The sequence below is a fragment of the Eptatretus burgeri genome, chromosome 6 (assembly GCF_056783735.1).
Source record: "Eptatretus burgeri isolate ZD-2024b chromosome 6, Ebu_testis_v1, whole genome shotgun sequence".
Taxonomy (NCBI): domain Eukaryota; kingdom Metazoa; phylum Chordata; class Myxini; order Myxiniformes; family Myxinidae; genus Eptatretus; species Eptatretus burgeri.
Genome location: NC_140966.1, coordinates 3,625,540 through 3,636,131, shown reverse-complemented (window position 1 = coordinate 3,636,131; position 10,592 = coordinate 3,625,540). Strand labels below are relative to the sequence as shown.

At 41.9% G+C, this 10,592-nt stretch overlaps 1 protein-coding gene across 1 annotated transcript in view; it reads left to right on the top strand.

Moving 5' to 3' along the window:
• The first annotated feature begins 1,272 nt into the window (after window positions 1-1,272).
• Window positions 1,273-10,592, top strand: part of LOC147024132 (phospholipid-transporting ATPase ABCA1-like) — a 315,313-nt gene continuing 305,993 nt past the window's right edge. The window contains exon 1 of the mRNA XM_085883724.1: window positions 1,273-1,517. Coding sequence (XP_085739850.1) covers window positions 1,350-1,517 — 168 coding nt within the window. The 5' untranslated portion in view covers window positions 1,273-1,349. The remainder of the gene's footprint in view (window positions 1,518-10,592) is intronic.

The window sequence follows — 10,592 nt, the reverse complement described above, 5'->3', positions numbered from 1 at the left end:
TGGAGAGACTCTGGGTTGGGGGTGGGAGTTGTCAGACGGTCTTTTCGGAGAGAGATATTTCAGGATTGTAAGACATGTTCCAAGTATTTGACCAGTTGTGATTTTTTTTTTCAAGGTCTGAAGAGAGGGAAGAGGCTGCATCCTGCCCGTCTGAAGGATGAGGGATGTCACGGCAGAGGGTGGAGTCATCAGCAAGGAAATATAGAGTATTTTCCAGTGAGTCAGAGAGATCATTGATGAAGATATGGGATAGGTCTGGGCCCAGAACACTGCCTTGGGGCACTCCAGCCTTGACAGGGAGAGGAGATGAAAGGATTCCGTTGAGAGCCACATGTTGGCTCCGAGAGTAGAGGAAGTCAATAAGCTATGTATGTAGTAGCCCTTGGATACCCAAGGCAAGCAGTTTGGAGAGTAAGGCAGGATGCCAGACTGTATCAAAAGCACGAGATATGTCCAGAGAGAGATGGCCTTGATCTCATGTCAGACATTGAGGGCCTCCATCCATTGTTGGGTGTGTAGAAGCAGCATGTCCAAGGTGGAGTGACCTGGTCTGAAACCAAATTGGTGATACGAGATGAGGTTGTTGGAAATAAGGAAGGATTTCATATCAACTGCGATGATTGATTCCATGATTTCATTCTCGACTGCGATGATGGAGACGTAAAATAAAAATTTCAAACATTTGTTTAATATTTTGAAGTTGGCGTGTTACATTGATTATGCTACGAGATCAAATTTGAGCCAGTAACTTCTGCGATATTGCAATATCAAAATGCACAAATTTCATGAACCTCAAAAATGGCAGAAATGATGAAAAAGTGACATTTTAACATGGGTCCCAATAGGGCATGAGAAAACATAGACCAAAAGGGTTTTTTTCAATGTTGGTATCTAGTTTCCATCAAAGGGGACATCACTGGACACACTGATGCACATTAGGTTGGATCATAGGTGGGGGTGCACGGTAAGTCCTCTTGACCCACGGACCATATAGTAAGGATACCGGAAGAAAGGGAATGTATGCTGCTCATAGTATAGTAGTAGAGGGAGGGGTGCGGAAGTGGGGCAGGAGAATGGGGGGGGTGGCCTGGGGGTAATATAATGGGTGCAGTGTGGAGGGGAGGGCAGTGTAGAAGGGGGCTGGAAAGTGGGGGGGGGGAGGCAGTTGGTGGTGAAAAGTTCTCATTTATATTTGCATCATAATAAATAGCCTCGAAATGACTCACACAATTTTTCTTCAGGGTTGGAACCTCGACAACTGAAAGCAATGTCGTGCCACGGTGGGAAACCGGACCCAGATGCAATTAAGCTGCATCTGGCGTCACCATGGCAACGCGGAGAGGAGCTGAATGCTGCGTCATTCACTTTGGTACGCCCACTTACTGGCAACCACATCCTGCTCTGAGAGCTGCATTTTTGACCTAAATTCTATTTGGCCGTCACCGAAGGTGCTGCAGGTTGATGACCACGAGGAGTTTTTGTTCGAATTGTTCCCAAGAGTGTGTCCAGCTTCACTGGTGAGTTTTACAGATGTTTTTCAAAGGTGTGTGTGTGTGTTTGTGGGTACATAACATATTCATGCACACATCCTTAAAGAAGAATACTGTATCACATCCATTGTTACCAAAAATATGAGCAAACGCAGCATGGAATATTATGTGCACACACTGCATGTATGTTCTTCAGCGAAATAATTCAGATTGCACTGAAAATTGTGATACATTATTGATTGCCTATGCGATGCACTGATGAGATCGACAAGATAATTTATGATTAAAAATGTCTGCAGTATCTTCATCTTTCAGGAGATTGTATAAAAGAATTCACAGTGCAACATGAAGATGGGGAACATATATTTATATAATCGTATTGTATTGCCAGCTGCACCTGGTGACGTTTCTCATCACCATGTATGCCACACAGTGGTGTTATTTTTATATAAGCAAAAATATTTGCTCGTTATGCATTTGGAATGAGTTCCAAGCTCATTATCTGAAAATGGTGAAACATTTGTCTTGGGATGCCCTGAGGTCGGGCCGAGTAAATTGGTTGTACTAGGTTAATTGGATCAACCTTGTGCATAATTAGGCAATGGACCACTTCACTCTGGCATCTGGGACTATGAGTTTTGCAACAGTCTGCAGTTCATGGAGTTTGTATCGTAAAACCCCTTCTTGGAATGGTGAAATTTTGCTCTGGTTTGCTGTGAGGATTGGGGGGGATTACTGTTAGACTGGTTGTGTGTTTGTGGAGGTGGGGTGGGGGGGGTAGTCATTTGCAGCAGTGGTGGTTGACCAAATTCGCCACTTTGATTATGAAAGGTCTGGGATGCTTTGGTTACCTCCGCCAAAGGTGGACAGAGGTTATGTTTTAACCCCTGTCTGTCTGTCTCTGTCTATGAACAGGATATCTCAAAATGTTGTGGATGGATTCGGACAAAATTTGGTGGACAGGTTGGGTGTGTGACATGGACGAAATGATTGGATTTTGGTGAATATCCAAATCCGGATACAGATGAGACTCATAAGTTTTATAATAGATTCTTGATCACCATTGAGAAATGGGGTCAAAAACGATATAAAGCACGATATTTCAAAAAGTTGTGGACGGATTATTGACAAAACTTGGTGGATGAGTTGGTTAGATAACAACAACAAGCCGATTAGGTTTTGGTTCAGGTCAGCAGATCCGGCCTAGGAGTGGGATACAAAACGTAAACTGTTCAGCCTGATGGAAGTATGCGCTCTACCGAATGCCGTTCTAGTTTCTTACCGTCACCGGAGGAGAGGTTATTGCATTGTGGTCCGTTTTTCTGTTTGTCTGTTTGTTACTTGGCAAAAAATTTTTTTTTGCCTCGTATGTTGGTCTGTAGCGTTTGTCTGTTTTTTCTGTCACACAATTTTTGACTACATGTTTCAAGCAATCGTTCTGAAATTTGTTTTGTATGTAGTTGACCAGCTAAGGACAGCAATGCTTGATTTTGGTGAAGATCTCAATCTGGATTTGGATAGGAGAATTTTAAAGTGATTTTTCACCAGTGAGAGATGGGACCAAAAACTACACTACCGGTCTAAAATACTTATCAGTCAGCGTCAGTCAGCGACTTGCACAGAGTGACTGGCACCCTGAACCAAAAGGGCTGCCACAGCATTTTACGGGTTCACTCTACAGCAAGATAACGACCAAAAACATACCTCCAGGCTATGTCGGAACTACCTTAGAAGAAAAGAACAAGACGGTAGGCTTAAAATCATGGAATGGCCAGCACAATCTCCAGCCTTAAACCCCATTGAGCTGGTTTGGGATGAACTGGACAGAAGGGTGAAAGCAAAGCAACCTACAAATGCAACACATTTGTGGGAACCTTTGCAACAGTGTTGGGAAGAACTTTCCGAACAATGTTTGATTTCCATTGTAGAAAGAATGCCACGAGTATGTTCGGCTGTGATATCTGGAAAAGGTGGCAACTTTGATGAGTCAAAAATTTAGATTAAATTTTGTTCAGCAAAACGATTCCATGATTTCTTTTTTATCTGCAATTGTTTAATAATTGCTCTATGCTTTAATTTCAGAGTACATTGAAACATTAAACTGCTTAAATTTCAGTAAAACTGGAAAAATGGGGGTGTTCTAAAACTTTTTTACCGGTAGTAATATATATATATATATATATAGTGTTCCAGACTCCGGTTTTTTTTTTCCTTCGGTATGACGATGTACAGTGCGGTTATGATTTAAATCGGTGAGCGGCAGCCTATTAATTATATTATATTATAACCGCATGAGAAATCGAAGTGTCAAAATCACCATCATACCGAAGGAAGGAAGAAAAAAAAAAGCCAAAAAAAAAAAAAACCGGGAGTCTGGAACACTGACGCTAACCATTACCTTGATGTGTTTCGACTTATGAGCACCTTACAAGTAACGTGTGTCGATGTGTTTCACCGATCGCGTAATGTGAGTACAACACGTTACTCATAGGTTAGAAATAAGTTTCGGGTACGCTAAACATTACCTCGACGTGTTTCGACTTATGAGTAACTCACAAGTAACATTTGTCAACGATCGCGTGACGTGCCTACAACTTATGGCCAGCATTATGCGGAACGTGTGAGTCATACGCTGGCATAAGTCTTAAAATTTCAAGCATGGAAAATTTGAGGACAACCGAAAAGTACAACGTTTAAAGCCAGCGTACAACGACGTATGGCAGTGTTTTTCAGCGTGCTCTCAATGTTATCAAAACTTACCCATAACGTATTTGACGTGTACCAGCGTTTTAGACAAATTTTCCAAAAATCGGCATAAGCTGGCTAAAACGTCAAGGTGTGACTGGGCCTTTAGCTTTGTACCATTTCAGGTTATTCACTTGACTTGAACTGCTTAAATTTCAGTAAAAACTGAAAAATGGGGGTGTTGTAAAGCTTTTGACCGGTGGTGTATGTGCAGCATGATATCTCAAAAACTTGTGGATTTATTGTTTACTAGGTGAATGCACCCGGCGCTGCCCGGGTTCTTTTTGAATGAACTGAATCTTCTATACATATGTCTGACGTGAGCACAGTATCAGTTCCCTATTGGGCCATGACAGTCATAGGCTAAGGGGATTGGTGAGGGGGAAACACACCCTTCCCCCCACCCCCCCCCCGGCCGAGGGGCTTTGTCACATAGCCTATAACCTTCTTGGGGCCCATCCCGACATTTTTTGTTTCAGTGGTTAGCTCTTATCTTTCACCTTTCAGGAGATTAGCGCATGCAGACAAACAAACAAACAGACAAACAAAAACTTAAATCATATGTTAGATATATTGTATATGGCGTTGGCCCCATGTCAATCAGCTGAACTTGAAAAATTAACGTTACGAAATCAGGTGATGACGTCATAATTCGGAAACCGGAAGTCTGAAGTACAACTCTTTTACATCGGGACGCTCCTGGGTACATGTTCTGTCAGCATGTGAAGTTTGGTGAAGATCAGTCCAGTACTTTTCATGTGCATAGGTCACAGACAAACACACAAACAGACATACCTTCAACTATATATATATATATATATATATATATATATATATATATATATATATATATATATATATATATATATATATATATATATATATATATATATATATATATATATACACACACATTGTTACGGCTGTGTAAATTCGCATTACACCATAAAGGACCCTCAGGTGAGATATCTTCATAGGTACATGTGTAGTTAGCCCAATCCCGCTGTATAGAGGGAATTTATGTGATCCATCCGGGCTGCGACGCTTTGAGTTAGGCGTTTTTCTTTTTCTATCTTTTATTTCAAACGCACAACATTTCAACAACCACGCCATCCCCATCACAGCGCCAACCACACTGCAACCACGTCACCTCCACCATCTACGCTACTACATCTTCGCCACTACGTCCGCTTCCGAATGGCAAACAAGGGTGCCAAGGAAGGAGCTGCGAGGACGCGCGGGTTTTCCTGCCTGTTTTTCCCACCATTTTTCCCCGTGCTTGGTGTGAAGGAAGAGGGGAGGGCAGCTCGCTGCTGATTGGTGGATGACCAGCGTGAGGCGGTCGGGGAGAGGGAACGCCCCTCTTCGAGAACCCTCTCGAAGGAGGGTGGAGCCAAAAACGGGGGCGGAGTGAAGGGCAGAGCCCCGGGCTATTAAAGTCGGACATGGGCGGAGCGCTTTTCGTGCTCTTGCTAACTTCGTCTTCTCCTCTCTCTTCCGGCTTGCTCTTCCTCTTCGTCTCCTCTTCGTGCTGGCCGCTGGCCTGGTCTTCTGTGGTGTGGTCCCAAGACCCCGCTGGCGGGACGGAGCATCTGCCATTCCCCACACCACGACGTCGAGCAACATCGTTCCCCCCCCCCCCTTTCTATCCGCATTGAGATAGCGCCGGAAACCCTGTCTGTGGCATCGAGCGGCCAACACGTGCCGGCGCGAGGCACGCCGGAGAGGACTCGCCTACCACGCCAGGGATCGGAGTCGCGGCCAGGCGCAACCACGCCGACGGACGTGGGAGAGGGGCTCGATGGCCCAAAGGGAAGTCGCCAGTTTCTTTTCGGTGTTTTTGTATGGATCTTGTGGCGCCGTGTCTCGTAAAGTAGAACTGTTTAAGTGTTGCCATGTGTGCGCGTATCCGGTTGTAGCTCTGCATTGTTACTTTTGTTTTGGTTGCTTTATGTGCATTTTGATTATTGTATGGCTTTTTTCCGTGCTTTGTGTCTGTGGCTATGAATAAAATGCTTGCTTGTTGAACTGTGCCTGTTTCGCTTTGTCTTTTCTTTATTGACCCTCCATCTTGCATCACGGAAAGGGGTTCGTAGTGGGTGCAACATCCCGGTAATTAATCTGAACCGTCCAGGTCGACGATAACACCGCTCGGTTATCCCGATAGTACAGAGCGGGCTGCCCAAGTGGCTCGTGTCCGGAGTCGACCTGCGGCGAGGTACGATCGCCCGGTTTACCATCCGCGTGGGTACTTAGGTTGGTCGAGTTTGGCGAACAACTTAGGTTGGTCGAGTTTGTCTATGCGGGTGGCCGATTGGCATGATTGTGGTGAGGTCGAAAGGCCCACCCATGACTAGCTCCCGGCGTTGGTCCGAGAGGGTCACGACAGAATTGTCCTTCCAGTGGGTGACGTGCTGCGATTCGAGTTACGTGGCCGTCCGCACTCTGGCGGGCGCGAATTCGCAACAATATATATATATATATATATATATATATATATATATATATATATATATATATATATATATATATATATATATATATATATATTTGTCCAGGTGACAAGAACAAGCCGGTTTGACTTTGGTTTAAGTCCGGATTTAGATCAGACCTATCAATCGGATACAAAATGTAAACTTTTTAGCCTGGTGGAGGTATTCACACTACTCGACTAGTCAAGTTTTCTGAATATAACGACCCTAGAGGCATTTTTGAGGAAAAGCTGGCAGACACTTTACTCTACCTAATTTTGGTATGCTGATTTCAATTTTGCTGTATGCCAAGCTGTATCTTGACTGCTTGACTCTCAAAATGACGTCATAAGCCACGCCCCTTTTTGCATATTCCGCAATACGGTTTACTGTAAAAGTTAATATAAATGTATCATGTGTGGTATCATTTGAAAGGTAATGACTTGAACATTGCAAAACCATGATCAATAAATAAATATGACATCATGTGGGGTCATTTAGAGGTCATTTTGGGTCAAATGAGGTTATAATATCATATTACGTAATTCTACATAGCTTGATAAAGACAATTCAGGACTAAATTCATATCGTTCTTTTTCATTCTAAGGAATCATTATTCAGTATAAACCATCAGGGTTCGGAGCGATTGGGTGATCGCTCGGAGCGATCGGTCGGAGTTTTCATTCTAAGGAATCATTATTCAGTATAAACCATCAGGGTTCGGATCGCTCGGAGCGATCGTTCGGAGCGATTGGGTGATGTTTGGACGAGGAGCAACTCGATTTTAATGTAAATCAAGATTAAAATCGAAAAGCTTCTCGTCAAAATACCAGTCAGAACACCCCGACTTCTCCGGCCTTGCCGGTTTATCCTGAAGCATAATTTGTTAGTATGAAAAAAAAATCTGACAATTTTTTTGGTGTACATGGTAGATATATTACATTACCCTACATGCTGAATTAAAAAAAGTTCTGTCAAACTGTATCCTGACTCGGTGACCCCTGATATCACATTTTAAGCCACACCCATTTCCATAGGCTACCTTCTTAGTGATCATAAACATCATCAAAACATCATTATAATCATGTTTGGTATCATACAAGAGTGCAAGCTTTCAACATTGCCAACTCATTGATAAGAAGTATGTATTGCATTATCTGGGATAATTTAGGTAGGGAACAAATCAAAATATTTATGAAGTCCTTTAAATGTAACTAGTTTTGTTGGAGTGTTGATCCCTCCATCCCTCTTCCAGTAATAAAATCGGAAGTGGGGCAAAACAACTTTGATGGTCTTAAAAATATGACGAATAATTAATTTTGATGACTTGGAACTACTTAGATTTATAGTACATCTTCGATTTGTTAATTTGTTCCCTTCAGGTTACAAAACGATACTATTCAGGGCTGTTTGTAACAGTAGAAGTTCCAAAGGCTACACAAGATTGATACAATACGAAAACAACAATACAGGAAGGACTCAAATTCATGAAATATCATGTAAATAATTACATTCACAGATGCCTTGTTACATACAAAATATTACACTGGTGCTCAAAATATTAAAAACTTACCAGAATAGTGTATAATTGACAAGGTTGTTGACATAACAATGGAGTAACTTTTGTCCAATTACATGTCCTGATATGTGCAGTCGAGACAGCCTGTAGCCACAATATGATGACTTGGCGCCCTCGAGAGAAGCTATATTTTTTTCAGAGACCAAGATGGATCACACTTACAAACAACATTAAATACATATTTATCCTTTTTTTAATCGAAACCTGACCATCTTTTAATCAAAGTAGAAGTTGACTTTCCTCTCCTTTTCATTACACGACCATAAATGTATATATAATTTTGATTGTATATTTCACACAAATCATGACCTTTTGACATTTCATTGACCAAAGATCATACAAAACTAATTTATTGACAGTATGAATGCAATGTACATGTCATTAGCTTTAATTTGATACCACACATGATAGTTTTGATGCCATTTTTAAGGAGAATTATATTTCACATTCGGCAAAAAAGGGGCGTGCCTTATCACGTCATTTTGAAGGTCACTCGGTCAAGATACAGCTTGGCAGACAGCAAATATGAATTTGGCACACCCAAATTAGGTAAAATAAACTGGTTGCCAACTTTTCCTCAAAAATGCCTCTCGCATGTTATTTAGCTACATATCTCATTTTTTTGACAAGACGACACCAAGCCGTTCCATTTTGCCAAGTGACACTCGATGAGTGATTTTTTTTTTTTACTTGGCTAAAATGTTTTTCACCAAGTATGGTGGTTTGCAGTGTTTGTCTGTCTGTCTGTCTGTCTGTTTGTCTTTTGTCTGTTTCTCACACGATTTTTGCTCCAGTTTTCAAGCAAACATTCTGAATATTTTTGTGATTTTGGTGAAGATCAGATTCTGGATCCGGACATGAGAATTATTTAAGTGATTCTTCACCATTGAGAGATGGGGCTAAAAACAAGATTGCATGATATCTCAAAAAGTAGTAGATGGATTTGGATGAATTTTGGTGAACATGTTGGGTGTGTGACAAGGACTAATTGCTTCCATTTTGGTGAAGATCAAATAGTTACGGTACTGCATCGGAGTCATCAGAAGGAACCTGAACAAGTTAAAAGCAAAGATGAAGTCATCAGGGGGAACCTGGATAGGATTTGGGTTTCATTTGCTACTCTACCTTCAAACCCCCTGTTTTTCATCGCATGGCCTGCGAGCCATTGGCAGCTCCTGTTGGCCGAAAGTGTGGCCAATAATGCACAAATGTGAAAACACTCCATCATATCCGCCATAAATGCTATCAAATGGACCCAACAGTTTCAAATGAATGTTCCAACACGAAGCATAAAAGTAACATAACTACATTAAGATATGGTTGTAGTCTACAAGTAATTATGCTTGCAGTACAGTTAACCACAACAAAGAAGAGTATGTGGAGCCTAATAGCAGCCATTACAGAGTGTTTCAGGTGGTGTGATCTCTCACTGACGTCTTATCGGCAAAAGTGGCCCCCTCTTTAAAACAATAGTGAAGATGACTGTTCAAATCCATCCAGGCACAGCCAAGTGAGCCTTTTTCAAAAATAAATAAATAAAAAAGAACCCATATTAAAATTTTTTTTCTTCTGCATCCAATCTGGTTGAAATTTAAATCCTGTATTCCCATCATGACTCGATCTTAATTGTGAAGTTTCACATCGATCAATGAAGCGGTTCAAGAAAAAGGCATTCAAATAAATGATTTTTCACTCGATGCAATATGGCTGCCAGATCATGTGACCTATCCATTTTTCTTGAACACCCTGGTATCCACAAAGCTTGGAGAACATGTGTGAGACGTTACCCCTCGATCTGTCTAACCATTCTGGAGAAGAAGATTTTTAAAGGATGACCTCTCACTGTTTAAAAAAGTCTAATCCCCTACCAAAACCATCTCCCAAGCCTCATTCCTAAATATGTGCATCCCACTCATTCCACCACCTGCCATTGCATCAGCCATATTATGGCCTTCTCTCACCTTACCCTCACCACTGCGTGCTCTCTTCTCATTCACACCACTATACCTACCCTTCCTTACCCTCACTCTGATCACTATTTGCTCTCACCTCACTCTCACCACTGTCTGCCCACACCAGACACTCACCACTAAAACCCTAACCAGACCCCCACCACGACCTGTGCTTACCTCATCTTTACTACTGCCAATATCAATGAACTATTCACAATCTCTTACTTCCAGTAATCTGGCCAACCTTTCCTCAAGTACAATTACTGTGCTTCAAAGCAAGGACATTTCTTCATATTTAGCACAGCACAAATTTCCCTCAAGCTCCCCTGATGAAGCAAACAAGCGATCCTCACAT